The sequence below is a fragment of the Gobius niger genome, assembly GCF_951799975.1.
Source record: "Gobius niger genome assembly, chromosome: 1".
In the NCBI taxonomy this organism is placed as follows: domain Eukaryota; kingdom Metazoa; phylum Chordata; class Actinopteri; order Gobiiformes; family Gobiidae; genus Gobius; species Gobius niger.
The window spans coordinates 35,683,578-35,703,525 of NC_136852.1; the positions used below are offsets into that span (position 1 = coordinate 35,683,578).

At 43.5% G+C, this 19,948-nt stretch overlaps 2 protein-coding genes across 2 annotated transcripts; both read right to left on the reverse strand.

Moving 5' to 3' along the window:
* Positions 1-2,430: 2,430 nt before the first annotated feature.
* LOC306972977 (uncharacterized protein) lies at positions 2,431-3,732 on the reverse strand (the record flags this gene model as incomplete). The annotated part of the gene is made up of 2 exons (XM_079569751.1): positions 3,176-3,732; positions 2,431-3,097 (listed from the first exon to the last, which is right to left on the reverse strand). Exons 1-2 carry the CDS (start codon positions 3,358-3,360, stop codon positions 2,431-2,433), a joined length of 852 nt encoding a protein of 283 aa, XP_079425877.1. The 5' UTR covers positions 3,361-3,732.
* A 3,189-nt stretch (positions 3,733-6,921) lies between these two features.
* LOC306972986 (uncharacterized protein) lies at positions 6,922-18,475 on the reverse strand (the record flags this gene model as incomplete). Its single annotated transcript, XM_079569764.1, has 7 exons — positions 6,922-7,031; positions 7,407-7,486; positions 7,575-7,661; positions 7,729-7,791; positions 7,873-8,683; positions 9,653-9,799; positions 18,467-18,475. The coding sequence occupies 6 exons, from the start codon at positions 18,473-18,475 to the stop codon at positions 7,443-7,445; spliced, it is 1,161 nt and encodes a 386-aa protein (XP_079425890.1). The 3' UTR covers positions 6,922-7,031; positions 7,407-7,442.
* Positions 18,476-19,948: the final 1,473 nt, after the last annotated feature.

The window sequence follows — 19,948 nt, forward strand, 5'->3', positions numbered from 1 at the left end:
ATCATTGTTCAGACTGTCCTCATTCTAATAATTAACTTTGGGTGCGAAGTAAACAGCTTGATACAAGACATTTTCATACCTCAGAAATGCAGATAAATTCCATGTTCCAGATTAGTTGATTAGCAGCGACATACCAAAACTATTAAACAGCAAATAGCTATTGATTAAGGCTTAAGGTTTTATCTTAACCGACGTTAGAAACCTGAACCTGAGATAAAAGTTTGTAACACACACAATTGATGCTGAGTTAGTCTTTAACAAACCTTAATAAACCGCTGTTAGGTGTTAATAAACATTTTTTTAAGCACATATTATGGGAAATAAAAATTTAAAAATAAATACAAAAATAAAAATTAATACATTTGGTAACATTTACACTACCCTTGATACATTGTACCTAACTAAATTTAGTACAATGTAATGAGCTCTGTAACAATGTGTAATAACTTGTACCTATGGGTTATATACACAATGGAAAAATATGTATTTGTAGTTTGTATTTTTGGATCTATGTATTTCCTTTGAACCTCTGTTTTTATCAGCTTTCCAAAGGGCACTGGTTTGTGACACAAATTATAAACACTTGATCTACAGTTATGAAGTATACTTTGTGCAGAATGCTTGTTGTTAAGGAATATGAGTCCGCAGCTGTTGAGAGAGCAAAGACAAGAGAGTCAAAAGGAGCTGGAGGATGCGGGCATCGATCCCGCTACCTCTCGCATGCTAAGCGAGCGCTCTACCATTTGAGCTAATCCCCCTCTGAGAGATGGCCGGAGGCATGTGTCATTTCATCTGTCATAAAGCACGACATTCATATACTCACACCATTTCTTGTCATAAACCTGTGTGTCAACTACACAGCCACTGCAAGAGGAGAGGGATATGCTCTAGAGAAGGATTTGTGTGGTCAATATTGGCTGAATACTTAGCTCTCAGGCTTGTAATGCACTAGCCCTTAATCCTGTCCTTCCATAAAGCTCATTTCAGTAGCTGCTACATGAAAGTATTTATCATTACTATTTATATTCTTTCTCCTACTTTTCTAATGATTTGTGTTACTCATTGTATATAAGATACTATTTACTATTACTTGCACATCGTCTGACTATTTGCGTCTGAGTGTTTGAGAGGGCTGAAGTTGTATGTGAATTTGTCCATTGTGAGATCTATGACGTGAGCTTTCAGTTCAGCCTTACAATCGGGGGAAGTAGCCACAAGCTTTTCCATGTTCGCCCATCCCCCACCTCTCCGAACAGCAGACACGAGACAGGAAACTCCTCCTACAGTGAGTCATTGGGGGATTAGCTCAAATGGTAGAGCGCTCGCTTAGCATAAGCTGGGGCCCAATCTTCTCGCCCCCCCGCACACGCGAAGGCGGTGCCAATGACGCGTAAGGAGGAGAGTTTGCACGGAGTGATGAAAGGAGGACCCTCGAAGAACATTTTGGCATGTCGTGGTTTTGAGATTAAAAACTCTGTAAATATCAATGGCAGACCCGGGCTGCCGCGATCTCACAACCCTGGAGTTAAAGCAGACGCGTGCGTCTTCCTTCCGCCACATCCTACCTGTTATATAGTCCCGCAGGAGAGCAGATTCTTTCATCCATTCGTTGTTACGTTCAATATATTTAGTTCTTGGATACTATTACACTGTTTATGTCATGTATTATTATTTATTTGGGAATTAATAACTGTATATTAATATTATAAATAAATAATATAGCTTTTATGTAAATACATATTCTGCATAATGTGTTACAGGCATTGTGAAGTAACTGTACACACTGTTTACTGTGTATAATGCTCATTTTAAATGATTTATTTGTACAGTTTGGTCAAATAAAAGTATAAATATATATTTTTGTAACAAAACTATTAAGGCTGTTTCTGTTTATTATTATTATTGTTATTATTATTAATGTACCAAATGTGTAACTGCATTTGAGACTGAACTTGATAGCAATCAGGAGTCATAAAAGTACTGGGGTCATTGAAGTTCATGTGATGTGCACCTGCACTGACCCCCCACTGTGACACTTGTGTTCAAAGAAAAGCTGCTGTGATTACAGTGCAGCTGACCTCAGTTAAGTAAACATTGCACATTCCTGTCCCAAGGCAATTAAGCAGCACAATGAATAGGAGGGTGAACAAAAATTTATTTACTCAAACTAAGTACAAGACATTGATAAACAACAATAAACCACTAGAACATTCTGTAATATAAATGTAACAAACAAGACATAACACAAAGATGTAAAAAAAAATAAACATTAACTGTATTTACACATAGATATGTATTTACAAGTATTTACAAACGATCTTTAAACAAGTAGGAGTATTTACATTTTGACATTAATTAGTTGCAGCTGAGGTAAGTATCAAGATATATTTACATGTTAACATATTTACAGTATTTACAAGATTATTATTTTTATGGTGGTGGCTGTCCATGTTGTTTCTGCTGGCGTTGTTCAACCAGCCACTCCTCCAAAGATTTGCCACCAGAGACGCTGGGGCAAAAAGTAGCACTGCCAAAGCGGCTGTGGCCAAACTCCTTCGTTTTGGGCTGGCCACACTTGGAGCACTGGTTATATGCCGCTTCACGGACATATTTTCTTTTGTGTGCTCCACTGGCCTCCTCTTCTGCCCTGCGTCGCCTGTTTCTCTGTGTGAAGCGGGACACAGACACTGGGGCAGTGGGAGCAGGAGTAACTGGTGCGGCAGGAAACACTGGAGTTGGAGCCAGGAGAGGAGCAGCTGAAGGGCCACCTGCAGCTGCTGCTACCAGTGCGGGCACAGGGTTCAATAAAACAAACTGGGGCATTGGCGCAGGGACTGATGGAAGAGAAGGGGCTGCTGGGGTGATGGGCCGCACAATTGTAGCACTGGCGGGTCGTCTGCCCGGCCGCAGCTTAGGAGCCTGTCCCGCTCTGTTTGGAGGAAGGACAAACTCGTGCCGGGCCCCTGATGTGGACGGAGCCTCATCCAGCCTTTCCCGTGGAGCAGGAAGCTGTGAGCTGGCCACAGTGAAGCGGTCTTCTGCAGCAAGACCCTGGGTGAGGACAGTCACTTCCTGGGTGTTCTCCCTTCGATTAAACCTGCAATAAAAACAAAATATTTATTATAAATAACTGCAAGCTTTCTTTCAAATGACAATGTAAAACTATTGTGCTTACCACTGAGTGAGAGTCCTTTGATTCAGCACAAACAGCTGAAGTGACGTGGCCTCCATCAGAGTGTGGCAGTTCAGCACCAGGTCTCGGATGTGGTGGTAGTCATTGAGCACCTTGGTCCAACGAGGAAGACGGACTCCATCCTTTTTAGTTGGGGACTTGTGCAGTGCACAAAGTTTGATGCACATGGCTTCAACTAAGCGACTGGTGCTGGGCCACTGAGCCGGCCCCCCAGGATGACCGATCAGACATCTCTTCACACTCTCCACACCCGGTGTCACTCCTGTGTTTTTTGGCGGCTTGAAGCGTCCATGGGTCAGCTTGGGCTGGTGTCTGGGCTGATAGTGGATCCTCTTCTTGTCCCCATCAGGAAGAGCAGTCCACAGGCGGATGACCTCTGTGACCTGCTGCTCGTCCAGGTAGAGTGCCTGACGGAGGGACACCAGGTACTCAGCCAGATCCTGCACCTTATCCCAGCCCGCGAGGCCATCGGGTCCAAGAACAGGAGCCTGCAGGGAAGTATTACAATAACAATGCACAGCATGTTAGATGTCAGAGTGTAAAAGCAAAAATGAACTAATAATGAGCAGCTTACTTACAGGAGCCTGGTCTGCAACACTGGACCCAGTTGATGTTGCAGGACCAGAGGCAATACTTGGCTGGACAGAAGACTGCTGTGGCGGAGACTGCAGAGGAGGTTGTAGAGGAGACTGGGCTGGGCGCAGCTGCGGAGACTGCTGAGGAAGGTGAACAGGGCGCTGCAGAGGTGGATGTAGAGGAGGCAGAGCAGGGCGCTGCTGAGGAGACTGCGGAGGAGGGTGTAGAGGAGGCAGAGCAGGGCGCTGCTGAGGAGGCTGAGCAGGGCGCTGCAGTCCTTGGCTGGATGTGGGTGGCTGCAGTGAGGATGGTCCTGGTGCGGAGGGACAGGGGTTGAAGACCTGCGGCCCTCTGCTGTGGACTGGGACAGTCTCAGTGGGGTCAAAGAGGACAGGCACTGTGAGGTCCTCTGGTTCCTCCTCAACGAAGCCTTCATCCTGAACCACCTCATCGTCCATCTGCTCCACCAGCCGATCCTCCTCCTCCGGGTTATCCATAACAGTCAGGGATTTCCCAGACTGACTGTATAGATACTCCATACCGAGCAGCTCCCCTGCGAAAGAACACATGCAAAGCACAATCACATTATAATAGCTGTAGTGGCTATTTGTCCATAACAAACTGAAAAAAAAAAAAAAAAATCCAACTTTTCAAAGGGCCACTGAGGCTACAGTTTATCAGATCAAAAAGGCATTAATGTTTCAATTAGCCCCTACCAGTGACCAATAAACAATAACGTAAATAACCATCTAAATTTGAAGAAGAAAATAATAAGTGTAAATGCAAAAAAAAGCAAATTCACTTTAGTAAAAGAAAGGAAAGAAATTAGGCTATAAAGGCTAATATTAAGCCTTGTACAAAGTACAAATAACTCCCAACAATAGTTGAAGTATTTGAAATAAAGTATAAAAATGTACACTCAAACACCTGTATAACGTATAATCTTTTGTTTGAATTAACATGAATAATTCTCACCTGTGTAAGCCCCTGGAGGCTGATAGCGCTCATCCAGGGACACCTTCAGCACTTTTCGGCTGAGCCGGTCCAATGCCTCCCGCTCAGCACTGCTGTAGGTCCTCAGGTCAGTCTTTCCCCCCACCGCTTCATCCATACGGTCCTGGTTCCAGCGCATCAGGCCTTCCAGGAGATAGGCCTGGAAATGCGCGTCACTGGCACTGGTCCCTAGAGGTGAAATAAAGTCAAATATATGCATGCGATGTATTTAGAACAAATATCATTTAAAACTGAAATTTTCCTTTAAGTTATAACCTACCTGGGATGAAGCGGTTCAAATGGAGGTGAAAAGACTCCAAAGAGGTGGAGCCACGAGCGCACCGGTAGCAGCTGAGCTCCACACCACCCTTCTTCAGGGTGCCTGTTTTCTGGTACAGAGGGAAGCCCTCTGGGTCCTGAATACAGGCGATGTGCCTCTGCTGGTCTATCCAGACCTGTTGGATGCGCTCGTGGTCCAGCAGTGGTACGCCCAGAGTGTCCCTCCCCTTCTCACTGTCCATCTCCGTAATGAGCGCCTTTATCCTCCTGGTGGTCTCCTCCACTCCTCTGGTCCGCTTACGACAGTGCAGGGCCAACTCCTTCCTGGTGATCAGCTTGTCCAGGGCCTTCTCTGAGACTGGACCAGCTCCTCTGGCCTGTAGCTCCCCCTGCTTGGCCAGCCGAAGAGCAGCGACGTCATGTGGATCCAGCTCAAAGATGCACCTGGAGAGCCGAGTCATGTAGGCGCCGTAGAGCGGATGAGCCTCCGTGATGACACCTGCCGCAAAGCGCCGCATGAAGTGCCAGATGTCCAGGCGCACTTGGAGCTCATCCCACTCTGCGAACATGGCTCTGACCTGCGACTGTCCGTGTGGGCTGCAGCAGTCTCTGTCCACATACATGATGGCAGGCGGTGCCACTCCCGCCTCCCTGTACCTCTTCATGAGCCCCGCCGCCATGGGCCACAATCCATGTCCCTCTGCCGCTGTGAGCACTGACACCAACACCTGGCCGTGCTCATTACCCACATTGGTGCACCAACCAGCAGTGTTGGCAGCAGCGCCAGCCAGCTTTTTGGTGACCTATGTAAAAAACAGTAGAAAAACAAATGTAAGATAATGTAAGATAATAAAAATGATTATTATTCAAACTTGACTTTTTATACCTTTTTAGTGGAGTCCATCTTGAGGACAGAGCCAAAGGCCGATGTAATTTTGGCCTTGACCTCAGGTAGCCGCGAGAGGACGTCCCTGGCGTACACAGACAGCAGCCACTTGGGTTTGGGGATGGGTGGGAGGGGCGGGGGCGCAGAGAACACTGGAGGCTCAATGATGGAGGAGTCTGTGAAGGGCTCACAGACAGTGAGGTACTCCAGTGTCCGCTGTGACCACGCTGCTGTGTGCTGCTCCTGTAGCTTCTTGTGAAGCTGTGTGACGCTGTTGCCCTGGGTCCTCTCCCGCATCATAATGACCACACGGTAGTCACACGAGTACCTACAGACAGTCAAATAATTCTGTTCAATGCCACATCTTGTTATTTCAATGTTACTGTCAGTAAAACAATGTATTTAATTGTATGCAGTACAACACATTACAGTTCATTGGTCTAATTATGAATGTGTTCTACCTGTAGGTCAGAATGGCGGGGAATTTCCTGCGGTGTCCCATGTCCAGCTGTCCCAGGATGTCTTCAGACCAGGCTGGATACTTCTTCTTGCACCATTTGCACTCCAGATACTCTGTGGCCATGTCATACCACCCGTCTATGTCCAGGACCTTGCGCACAGTGCGGTAAATACCTGCAGCTGTCAGCTTGTGGCTATTGCAGGCTGGCTGGACACAGACGAGTGGAATGGACCACATCTTCAGCGGCATCCAGAGGAACAAAGGGCGGCAGAAGAAGACATCAGGAGAGGCAGGGGGCTGGGTGAAGACGGTTGGGGGCTGGGGAGGGTACCACCAGAAATTGGGGTGTGGCGTCAGCTCTGGCTTCCCTGTTCTGGTGTTGGCCCTGAACAGAGTCTTCCTGATCCAGTCCTGCTGGAAAGATGGGAGCTGCTCGTTCCAGTGCACTGGAAGCTCTGCGGGCGGATGGGACACCTGGCCAGGGGTCCACAATGCTGGAGCAGGAGCAGCAGCAGGGGCTGGAGCAGGAGCAGCAGCAGGGGCTGGGGCAGGAGCAGCAGGAGGGGCTGGGGCAGGGGCCAGGGCAGGAGCACAAGCTGGGACAGGAGCAGGGGCCAGGGCAGGGCCTCTCGAAGCCGCAGTGACTGGAGCGTAAAAAGACACAACATAATTATCTTATTGGATTAGACTTTCATTAGATGACTTTTTCAGCTCTGCTGGACAGCTACTGCGATTACATGGTTTCGTACAAAGCATGTATGATTAGTAGACAGGCGACATGATGATGAAACGATGGGAGGAAGCAGTGAAAAGTTTTTCACCCAAGCACCATTAGGACAAATACAAGAAGAAAAAGGAGATGGGATCAGCCAAAGGTGAAGCAAAGCAGCCCAAGCACTGTAAGCGCCGCTAACTACAACAGCCACCTATTCTAAGGGGAGTGGGGAATGTGTGAGATGACAAGAATGAGCTTTAGTAAGTGGTTATGACAAAAAATTAAGTTAAAACCTTTTACATACACCTTTAAATTCTCTTTTTGCTTTGAAGATGTTCACTCAAACGAGTGAATGTAGATTGACACCTGAGAAGTGCCATTCCTCTGTGTTGCAAAATAAAAGAACATATGTCATTTAAAAAATACTGTTGTCACAGAATTGTTTGTAAAATATTGTTTGAGATTTACATACCTTGAGCAAGTTGCCCCTCAGCTTGTGAGGCTACAGTTGCCATCTCCTCGTCATCTTCCTCCTCAAAAAAATCCCCAGCAGGAGAGTCTGTAAAATAACATAAAACACTGAGCACATGTCACAAACTCACCTGTATGCGTCAACTGATACTCACCAGATGTAAAGAGCCGTCTCCGGGCTGCGGACTCAGACACAGGAGGGCAACGTGGTCCTACAGCTGTTAACAAAACACGTCTTGTTGTGAGACATACATACTGCATATACACTGTAATAATTTTAAAGCTTACAAATCACTTACAGGGTTTGGCTGGCGACAAAAGCTTTTGTGCCAGCTGTGAAGCAGACAAATGCTTCCCCCGCGCCAACAGGGCCTTCACATTGGCAGCCAGCAGCGGCCTGCTCTGAGTGGCAGCAGGTGGAGGAGGAACAGACACAGTGGCAGTGGGCACAGCAGCAGAGGGGGCAGATGCAGCGGGCACAGGAGTGGTGGGCAGGTGGGCTGGAGCCTGCCTCTTCAGCACGTATGCTTTGAAGAGGGCCATGTTGGTGTTAGGCCTGGCCTTTGCCTTCTTGAGGTAGTTGATGAGAGCCCGGGCTTCCTTGCTTGGGTCCTCATACACCTCCTTCATTGACCTACCCTTGAAGTCACCAAACTCCACCATCAGACAACCAGAGTCTCCCGTCCTCTGGGCCTCCTGCAGCATGGCCTGTTTTCTCTGGTGCACCTCCACAGCCTCCCCTATCTCCCTGATCTGTGAGGTGTATCTAAGGAACAGGTGTTTATTGGCCGACAGCGGGTTGTCCCTCTCCTCCTCCCCCATGATGCTGCTGACCAGATACACTGCATACCCCAGTGAGTTCTCCAGCAGCCACAGGAACCGCTGGCCCTGGTGTTTCCCAAACTGGATCTTGCAATGAGCCAGAACCAAGAACTCGTCTCCAGGATTCCCTCGATTCTGCCTCACAAAGGCAGTGGCCTCAGCCAGGACCTCCTCCTTACACCTGGCTCTCCCTGCCACCACGATCTCACTCCTATTGGCCTCCTCAGTTGGCCCCATGAGGAGTCGACCTTCCGAGGTTTTGCGGAAAACTGGATATGCATGCATAATCTGAAAGGACACAGGCATAAACAGAACGTTACATAGCTGTCATATTAGAGCTGAAAGCATTTTACTACACTGTACTGCACTACTACATTATTGTTATTTTATACCACTGTGAATCCCTTTTAATGGCCTTGTTTACAAATTGTGCTCTACAAATAAACCTGTCTTGACTAGCCCTGCCTGTACATGACTGTAAAACATTTAATAATTGAAACACTGGATTTATAAAACCTGTCATCATTGAAATAACTTACAAATGGGTTTTATTCATTTACAAATGTCACCCACTGCTGCCCTGGAGTCACTAAGTAATTGTAGTAGTATTAATTCATATTAAAATACCGTACAGACTTATCATATTTAGCTACGTTGTACCACCATCAGCATCTTGACAGCATCCAGCCCGCCCAAAATACACCCGCATTTTTTTAGGCGGGATGTAACTGTATTATTCTGTAACATCATTTAATGACACTATTAACAATCATTAAACAAATGCCATGCATGAATCGTTTTGTTGTGTCTAGCAATTGTAGCAGAGATTACAGGAACGCACACAATATAACGTGAAGGCTAAATGTGCTAGATTACATTACGAAAATAATGCATATTAATATTATTACTACAGCATACATGTAGCTACGTTAGGCGCTTCAGGCGCGCTAAAAACACACATCCAACAGGTAAAACATGGATGTACACCTCAGATAATGTCAGTATTATGTACTGTCTTTGTGATGAACACAATATTTGTAATAAAAAAGCTCGTTAGGAAGCATTGAAGTGACGCCACGCATCGTTAATATAGATGTTTTTCTCCGCAAAAACTATGTCATGCTGCTAACAACCATTAATGTGCTGCTAACAACAAGATACCCTTCGTGTCTAACACACTTAGCTGTTAAAAAAGTAAATATGTTTAAACTTACCGATCGCTAAAGGTGTCCAGACAGATGAATGACATCTCCGCACTTTCCTCCGTGACTTTATGAAGGAGCCGGGAGGTGCAGCGTGATTGGTCGAAAGTAAGCCCACCAGCTCGCGACGTGATTGGCCCGAGGGGAGCATGAGGCCGTGCGCTGATTGGTTGCCTGTGGGCTTACTTGGGCTTACTTTGCTCTAAAATCAGAATGCAGCAGGCGCAAGCGAGAGGTAGCGGGATCGATGCCCGCATCCTCCAATTCTTTTTCCTCTTCCAGTCATGTTGTTGGCTACTAAGCCCCTGCCACTCCGCAAAACTCCCTCGTCTATTTCAGTATAAGAGACGACCACCTGCAGTGATGAAGTCTCTTTGCTCAGCTCAGATGTCTCTGAGGCCCCCCTCAGTGATTGTTAAATAATGTCATATAAACGGTTTATAGATATGGTTTATGTGTTTATAATACAGATTCATTACTTTAATTCAATATTAGGACATATTAATAGAACAATGAACAGTAAAGCCAAATGTAGTTGACCTCGAGAGTCTGGACATATTTCTTTTTGACAACAGATGTTACAGCTATATCCACAACAGTGACAAGCTGCAAGGGGTTTAACATGTGACTTAAAGAAATAGGCCACCGTAGCTTACCTTAGCTTAAATGAGTTGATCTTTACCTGTCTGGTCTTAAACCCTCGTGTGGCCTTTGGTCATTTTGACCTGAAGATTTGTGTAAAAAGAAGCAGAAAAAAATATGAATGTATGGTTATTTTAAGGTTCTTTTTTGGAGTGTACATTTTTTGACATTAGGTCCTTGAAAGGGCGCAAAATTAAGGGCCACTCATGCAAAAACACCAAACATGTTGCTAGCATTTAGCCTCTTCTCCTCTCCTCATGGACCCAAATGGGGACGAAGATAGATGCGACCAAGCTCTTCCACGTTTTCCCTAATACATTTCGGTTACGTGAGCAGTTACATGACTTTACTATGGATGTCAAAGTGCCTCCTAAATATAGCACCCCTTTGTTGGTAAACATACCGGTTTCTCCTGTCACCTTCGATAGCTCAGTTGGTAGAGCGGAGGACTGTAGAATTCATGATTGAAATCCTTAGGTCGCTGGTTCAAATCCGGCTCGAAGGAGTGTGTTTTTGTGCTGATTTAAGAGGACCATAAAAGCAGGGGGATAAAATGGATGAATGAACAAATTCAGGACCTGTAAAAACTGCGCTGTAACAGATAATAATTTTATAAAACAGCGTTAAAGACATGGATGCATCAGCTGTTCCCGAACATTCACCAAAACATATGGCGAAAATCACACAAGGCTTTTCCAACAGCGCAGCCTGCACATTCGTTTATCATCATGCTTTCTGTGTTCATACCAAAACGGTATTTAATTCCTTATGAAATTGCTTTAAGTTAGGGCTGAACGATTTAGCCAAAAATCAATATTGCGAGTTTGATTTTAAATATAATTCAAAATATTCCACATTTATACATTTGCATACTGTAATACTGTATTTCTCTTGTAAATAGCCTAAATAATTTCTTGCTATTAGCATCTTAAATTAGCATCTTAATTGTGTTTTAGTCAGTGCTTATGAGATAAGTTTCTATCTTTATCCAAAACATTCCCAAACCTTAACTAGGCTGAGTAAAGAAAAGCGGGCCGCCGTCTCTCGCCGCTACATTCACTTCAGCTGGGGCCAAAATCATGTGCCTCTGCGATTTGGAAATGCCATGAAATGTTAATCCTCAATAAAAAGAACGTCTATAAAGCCTAATACTGAGTCAAGGTGGGGAATCCATACAACCCCCGCCGGGGGTTTTGCACTGCTCTATTGCACTATGTGGTATGTCCACACTCATATCTGCTATCACTTAACATCTCTAAATACACTCACTGTTGTTCTATGGCAATTTTTGTTGTCTTGACCATAGTTTAATCGTCTTAAGCATGCCCTTACAGTCTTAACATTATTTATATCTTATTATATCTCTAAGTTATGTGTTACATGTTTTATGTTTCACGATTGCCTGAAAAATAAAAAAATCCTGGTTGTGAACCTGTTCATAACCATGGCAATGAATACTATTCTGATTCTGAAAAACTTGGCAACCAACCAGATCTCATTTAAACAACACAGAGAAGAATTTTATAATTTGCAGATTTTTCTAGGCCATCACCTTCGATAGCTCAGTTGGTAGAGCGGAGGACTGTAGATGTCAGGACTGTAATCCTTAGGTCGCTGGTTCAAATCCGGCTCGAAGGAGTTTTTTGGCTTTATTTTCATTCTGCTGAATTCAAATATATTCTGTGTAAAAGACCACAACAAAACAGAATATATGTTTAAGTTAATGACCTTACCTGACCTAGAATTAACTACATATCTGGTAGTAATGTGTTAATTCTAGGTCCAATTTATAAAAAACAAATTAAGTGATTAATTGCAAATCTAAATTTAAAACAATCACGATTAATCGCTATTAATTATTGCCATTATGAAATGCCTATAGTCGCCCGACTAGATTTTACTTTGGCAATGAAAAAGGCAAAAACATGCTCAGTGCTCCCCGTCTACGAGCCTTCCCTTATTCTGCTGATCCTCACCGAAGTCACCAGTTCTACGACACTGAAAAGCAGCACACTTGAGCTCTAAAGTGAGGACACAAATGAAACCGACTGGTGCTATATTTTTTAAATAATGTTACATCCAATGAGAATGTTCAAACCAACAATATTGTACGTGACAAGGCGAGTACATAGATCGTGGCCTGCACGGTAGAGCCATATGCCGTGGAAGGACACCTTTAGTAGAGAATCCCTGGAGCCGAGTAAAGACAGGCTGGACATACAGGGATGTGGGCTTTAGAAGTGCAAATGACGGAGACCTCATGCCTCTGAGCCCTGCTGAGAAGCAGAGCTTACGGTGTATTCAGACCAGAAAAATCCTTTGCTCTGCTTGTTTGTTCCGGATCAGAAGCGGACTTTATTTCGTTTGGTGCTGTTCGTACTCAGACTGTACTTTTTGCAAGAGAACTATATTTTGTAAACACATACGCGTGTGTGATGATCGAGGCTCCCATTGGACGGCAATGACCACAACAAACTAAAATAAAAATGAAAATATGACGCTTACCATTATAATAAAAGAAATGTAAGAGGCTGAACCACTTACCATTAACCTCAGCTTCACCGGAGCAGCTGGAGGAAGAGGTGTTTTGTGCGGACGTAGTGTCGTCTGCTGAGCATTTTGTTTCTATTATGTCCACGGGACAAACTGTTGGTATTTATTAGGGGTGTAACGGTACGCTAAAATTGTATTCGGTTCGGTTCACGGTTTTGGAGGGCTCGGTTCGGTTAATTTTCGGTACAAATAAATAAGAACCAACAAAATTTTTCTTTTGAAAAGCTGCCAATACACAATAGAATTCTTGCATAAAATAAATAAAAGTGACCCATTTGGGTGATATTTTAAATAAATTGCACTCTTATAATGAGAGTTACTGTAACTCATGAGAACCATGTGGATTCAACTCAACAAAAAGGCCACAGTGAACGGCTTTTTACTCTCGTCTACTCGCCAAACTACTGTCCTGATACTCTAGACTCACCAGACACAGTAAGAAGAGGGTTTAAATGTGAGTGAGGCCCAGAGTCTGCGCAGAGAAAACATGAGAGCTGCGCCCGGGACACAGGTGACATGATGCAACCGCGGAGGAGCCGCGCATGAGGCGAAGCGAGCACCGGGAGACAGACGGCCGAGCGGGGACACGAGCGGAGAAGCACTCGCGCTTTGGAAGAGACAGGGGGAAGGCGGTCGGTCTCTCCTGCTCATTCACTTCACCAGACTACTCCGTTTTGGTGTTATATGTGGCGAAGTAGGCGGAGAGTGAGTGCGCGCTGGAAGAGCCTGTGTCGTAACAACGCGTTGATTAATCAGTGAAACAACACTACGCACCTTGCGTAGTTTGCGTATAGGAAGAACCGGCTCTGAGCGCTGGTGTAACTTTTTGGCTGAAGTGCGGACGTGACGGGATATTGTAGCGAGGCTCAAGACTTTTAATCAAATACTTAAAGCCAGCGCCTGTAGTTTCTCTCGGCTACTCATGCAGCTTCAATGTACGTCACTCAATAGCGTCCGTGCGGAAACTCGCGTAGGAACTTTGTTCCGCGGCACTTAATATGACGCTAATAATAAATTTACATTATTTAATGAAAATAATACACCGAAACGGTACGCAAGTGGACCGAACCGAACAGGCCGAACCGAACGGTTCAATACATCCCTGTGAACCGTTACACCCCTAGTATTTATCATTTCATTTTCTCCTTAAACACATTTTTGTGTGTCTTTTCCAGCTGTTGAGTTAGTGCATCTGCCTAAATATCCAGGAGCTCAGTGTCTCTTCGTTGCCCCAGGTCTGTCCACGGCTCATTGGTTGTAGTATCCATCCAGTAGCTTGTTAAGCTCAAAAAGGCGCATGTATCCCGCAGTTATTTCGGATCAACCGTGGTTTATATTCACTCCTGGAGCGAACTGGACCAGAGTCCGTTTAGAAGCGGACCGAGACCACCTGAAAAAGTGGGTCTCGGTCTGGTTCTTTGATCACACCTGAATAAAAAATACGGAACAGCGTTCAAAACGAACCCTGGTCCATTTAAAGTGGACCAAACAGTGCAGGTCTGAATACACCCTTAGACTCACAGACTCCTGGAGCTGGAGGGGGATTAGCTCAAATGGTAGAGCGCTCGCTTAGCATGCGAGAGGTAGCGGGATCGATGCCCGCATCCTCCAGTTCCTTTTTGGACAGCAGAACCTCAGAGACATCTCAGTCCATGCTATGATAGAAAACAAAAATTAGAGCTTTTTCTCTCTCTCTATAGATGCTCAAATTCAATGCTCCCTGTTTGTTTTTCATTGTAAACTTTTAGTATCAAAGGTACTTGAGTCTCAAACAGGATGAGCTCTGCACAGAAATATATCAACATGCATATCAGAACATGTGAGACCTAATCTGTGCTGAGTCCAGGGGATTTTTACAACTGGATTAAGAGCTATAACCTTCGATAGCTCAGTTGGTAGAGCGGAGGACTGTAGAGGTCATGCCTGTAATCCTTAGGTCGCTGGTTCAAATCCGGCTCGAAGGACAGTTCTTTTGTTTCTGCTGAAAAAGTAAGTGGCTGTGAAAGCAGAGAGCAGACAGCTTAATTCAGATATTAGTAAAATACTAGACCATGACACAACATGTACAGAATATATGGCAAAGGGTCATTATCATTAAATGTTTGAGAACAAACAGGATTGGTCTGACTAATTTATCAAGCTGACATTATCGACAAATGGACAAACAATGAAACTAACCTTATTATGCTTCATTGGCTAAATTTACATTGTTTACACTTTAAGATGCTACACAAAAAACGCTTTCAACTCGGTTCTTGGTAAATAAAAATACACTTTAAATAACATGAAGACGAGTGTGGATTAGGGTTGGGCGATGTTCCCTTATTTGGCCATTGACAATGTTTACAGTGAACCATCGTGATGAACGATGATATAAGCATTTTTAAAGACATTTACATAGCCCATATAGAAGCTGCATGTTATTTATGTTAGGAAAATGTGAGATTGCAGGATAAATGGATCTAAACAGATCCACATGATCTGAACAGAGTCACAGAACACAAATTTTGCAAAAGAAATGTGTTAAAACTCGTGCATAAAGTCTGAGAGGAGAACGACTTATTCAGAGTCAACTCCTCCTCAATGCCAGTGGTCGTATCACACTAATACAAATGTAAATCGGAGCTTCTTATTTGCATTTGCTCAGTTTTAACGTAATGTTATAAGAAACGTAATAAGAAACAGTGGGTGAACGGGACAATATTTACAAGTTTGTGTTGTAGCTTACGTTTTTGAAGCCGCTCCACGCGCCGCCCGGCCCGGTGAACAGAAAGAACAAAACAGAAAGAGAAACTGCAGCCTCTGAGCTCCTTAACATATTTTAGTACGGCTCGCTAAAGATTTAAAACTGAGAACACGCTAATTATCTAATTAAATATGCATGCACGATCATTACGCACAAACAGCACGGCTCTTTCTCATCGTTTAAAACAAAGGAGCAGCGAGCAGGACCTGGACTAAACCTGGACTAAACCTGGAAGAAACCAGGACTAAACTAGGACCAAACCTGGATTAAGCCAGGACTAAACCAGAATTAAATTTGGACCAAACCTGGATGAAAACCAGGACTAAACCAGGATTAAACTTGGGCCAAACCTGGCCCATACCAGGACTAAAACAGGATTAAACTTGGACCAAACCTGTACTAAACCAAGACCAAACCAGGACAAAACCAGGATTAAACTTGGACTAAACAGGGCTCATTGCTGAGCTGAGCGAAGAGGAGAAACACAGCACTACATTGGTACATTGTGTATCTACATATTCTGTTATTTAGAACCTCAAAATGTAATTTTAGAGTAAAAACAAAACTAAAATGAATTGTTTTGTTTTTAATTTGATTGTTGTCAAAGCACACAAATTATTATTACTGTAAATTATGTTCCAGACATTTGCATGATAATCATATTTTTTTATTTTTTTGGATCACAGTGAAATGAAATCCAGGACCCCTGTTCTAAACTTTAGTTCTCTCCCCTCCCTCTCTCTCTCACTCTTTCCCTACACGAGAGAGACGTGAGAGCTGTTGGTCAGTGTTTTCTCTCTGCAGCCTCAGGCTGAGGTTCAGAGTCTGTATCTGGGCGCTGCAGAGGCGGAGCTGAGAGAATAATCAAGGGCCTGCGCCCCCTGAAAGAAAACTCATCCATTACATTATATACATTTTATACTCACTACTGCCACCTCTGGTCATATGCATAACTGCACCTTCTATATTAAGCTCGTGCATGACTGCAATTCGGACCCATAGTAACAACTTTTTGAGGGACAGTGCAGGGTTTTAGAGGCAGTTGTGGTGAGAAGGTCTGAGCTCATTCTACACATAAGGACATAGCTGGAACATATTATAGTCTCTTTCTTTCTTCTTTCTCATCTAAATAAAAAACAAATCTCCCGGGGGAGGGCCCCCGGACTCCCCGCTTCGCCCACTACAGTCTCCTTGAATTCTGTGGGAAACACTGTGTCCTATTACATTATATACCTCCAAAGTACTAATACACATTATTCCATCGTGTATGGACTACATAGGTACAAATTATTACACATTGTTACGGAGCAGTTTATATCATACTAAATTTAGTCTGGTACAATGTATCAAGGTAGTGTAAAATAAAGTGGAACCTGTTAGGGTAGTAAAGTATTTGGTTTTAGCAGGAAGCCAATCTGCACGCATGGGTTCGAATTCCATCCTATATCTGATTTGTACCTTAGGCTTTTTATCAGGAACTTTCAAGGCCAGGACCGAAGGACTGCTTTTACTGCTAAAAAAGAAAAAGACGATCAAAGCAGGATTTTTTAGCAAAATGCTTTGGCACAGACAATGACAGGTTTCTCGGGTAAATTAGCAAAGGCGAGACTGGTCGCAATATCACAAAGTGGCAGCACTACACAATGTTTGGTTTAATACAGTTCTAGCTACATCCCTTTATTATTATTTAATATCACAACTAACAGGATTGGTCAAATGATATTTGCTAGCTAACAGGATACATAGCTGAATGTGTTTAGTCTGCCTTTACTACTTCAAGCTAAATTAATGCCAATGAAAATTAACTGTATTATTGTGCTCATTAGCAAAACAGTCAATGTTTATTAATACACATTCCTTTTTAAAAAAAAATAAATGAATAAATAAAACCACATGTCTAACTACGGTGCAAAACTAAGTGCAAAACCTGTAGTAAAATGGTACTTACCCAATGCTTCTTTATAAATAAAATAAATACATTTCTTTCAAACTTGATAAAGAATTTATACCTTAAACATTCTTTCTGTTTGAGCTTGGATCTTGATTTTCATGTGATCGAGTGTTTTTAGCACTACGGAGTCTCATATCAGTCATTACAGGTAAATAAGTAAATAAATGATTCTGGCAATCAAAAACTTTAAAGCTCAGTGGGAGGTTTAAATAAATTATTTTTTGAGTTGTGGAGGGATCAACCTTTGTTTACAGCTCACATACAGACTGACTGTGGTATCTTTTCAGTTCCTCCTGATTTCCAAACTTAAGGAACGGGTCGAATGAAAACTGAAACAGCAGTCTCTGACATACAGTTTATAGATCTGGATGGATCTCATCGTCATCTGCCGGAGAATGACTTCAGCTTCATAAACTAGCACCTCCTGCTGAACACAGAGCCAGGGCTTTTTGTCTGAGTTGGAAAAATGATCTGCTGAGGTGGGCTGAGAACCGTTAAATTTCTTCCGATACTGATACCTGAGCAATATATTTTCTTCCATACCTATACTACAATATTGTTCTTCTAGAACCATAAAACAGAACAATAATGTTAAATTATTCCATAAAAGACGATTTATTTTACATTTGTATAATTTATTTGAGCTGAAACAACCAAGTGAGCCCAGGTCTAACAGAGATGTCGCGCGTGACAGTTGGGTTTGGGTCGGGCTTCAAGATTTTTGTGTCTTATTATTTATAATATAATTATTATCATTTGTAATAAAAATATATGCTATAGGCTTAGTGTACTGGATACAAAATGTGATTATCCTTTGTAAGGGCCAGATAGACCTGCTTTGATTTCATTATTGCACTTCCGTTATGTGACGTCATTTCCTGTTTTGGTGAGGGGGAAATGTTCAAATGTGTCATGGCGCGGGTGAAAGATGGTCTAGTGTCTACGTAGCTGAAATGGGGAAAAAAGGTATGCCTTACGGTGCTCATGACGGTTGTTTTGGTTTTGTATTGTGACTGATAACTAATTCATTGTACATGTTTTTAGCTTTTACGGTGGTAATGTGCAACATGGAAGAATAAACGGAAAGAACACATCCACTTGTACGCGATTCATTCAGCTGGGGGGCTATATCCTTATTAGAAAATAGAGGAGTGTCCCGTAGTTCAGCCATTTCCTGCAGCAAGGGGAGAAGCAGAGCCAGCGCTGGCCCTTCTGGGGCCCTAAGCAAAAAGCCAGACGGGGGCCCTACTGTACCCAGTACAGTAGTGCAGGGCAAAAGTGGAACATAATGATCTCAATCCAGGCCCTGCCCCTCTGTGTGAGAACCACTAAGCCACTGTCAAACTGGGATTTAGGACTACCATAGTCTATATCCCCCACTTTTTAAAATGGTAAATGGCAAATGGTCCCCTTCTCTCACCTCTGGTCCCTGAACCACAGTTTGGGAATCGCTGATTTAAAACTAACTGAAACCTGCACTTGATGGTTATTTCTGTCTTATAGCTGGTAAGTGGCCCAATTATAGACTGTGCACATTCAGAGAACCAGAGTTACTGTAAGTTACTGTGCTCATGAGAACCGTGTGGATTCAACTCCACGGAGAACAGCTTTGTACTCTCGTCTAATCGCCAAACTACGGTCGTGATTCTCAGCTAGAGACGAAAAGCAGAGAGTTTTAATGAGTGTGACTTCAGCACAGTTGACTCTTTTCACGGTCAGTGAAGCAAACCCAAGCTGCTAACTTTCTGCTACACAATGACGGACGCTAATGCGAGCGTTTAGCAGCGAGCTGCTCCTCTACAATCACATACACGTCCAGGCTCCTCAATCTGGAGAGTTCTGTCTCTATTTCAGTTGTATTTATGTCAGTGTCTTTCCCCCCTAACGTCGCTGCTCTGCATAGATCGCAGCGTGTGTTTCTTTATTTACCTGGCACATGTGCGAAGAAGCCAGTGTGTCCTTAGTCTGTGAGGCGCTGCATCCGTGCCATTTGTTTAATTAAAATCCTGGACCCGGTTCACAAATGCGCTGTTTATCCATGTCTTTGAAAATAAGACTTTTCCAACTTTGGTGAATTACTTGGTCAAGTAATAACTTATGGTAACGTACTGCTTGCCTTCTACACAATAAAAGTCACTGCATGAGAGCGCTTTACTAAGACTCTTTATTGTGAAAGGGTCAGACAGCGACAGAGCGTCACATCACAGCAGCTTGACGTCATAAGAGAGACATCTCAGAAAAGCAACAGACATTAACTTTACTAAACTTAGTGTTACTATTTTACTGTAATTGTCTAGATTTTTTTTGTGTTTTTTAATGTATAGAGATAGTTCTAAGCATTTTTTTTGCTGTTCTTATTATCACAAAGTAGAATAAATGAGTATATTCATTCAATCTTTTTTTCTTCAGTGTGTAATTTAAGTTATTTTTGTTAAATCGTGATGAAATCGGGAGTTTAG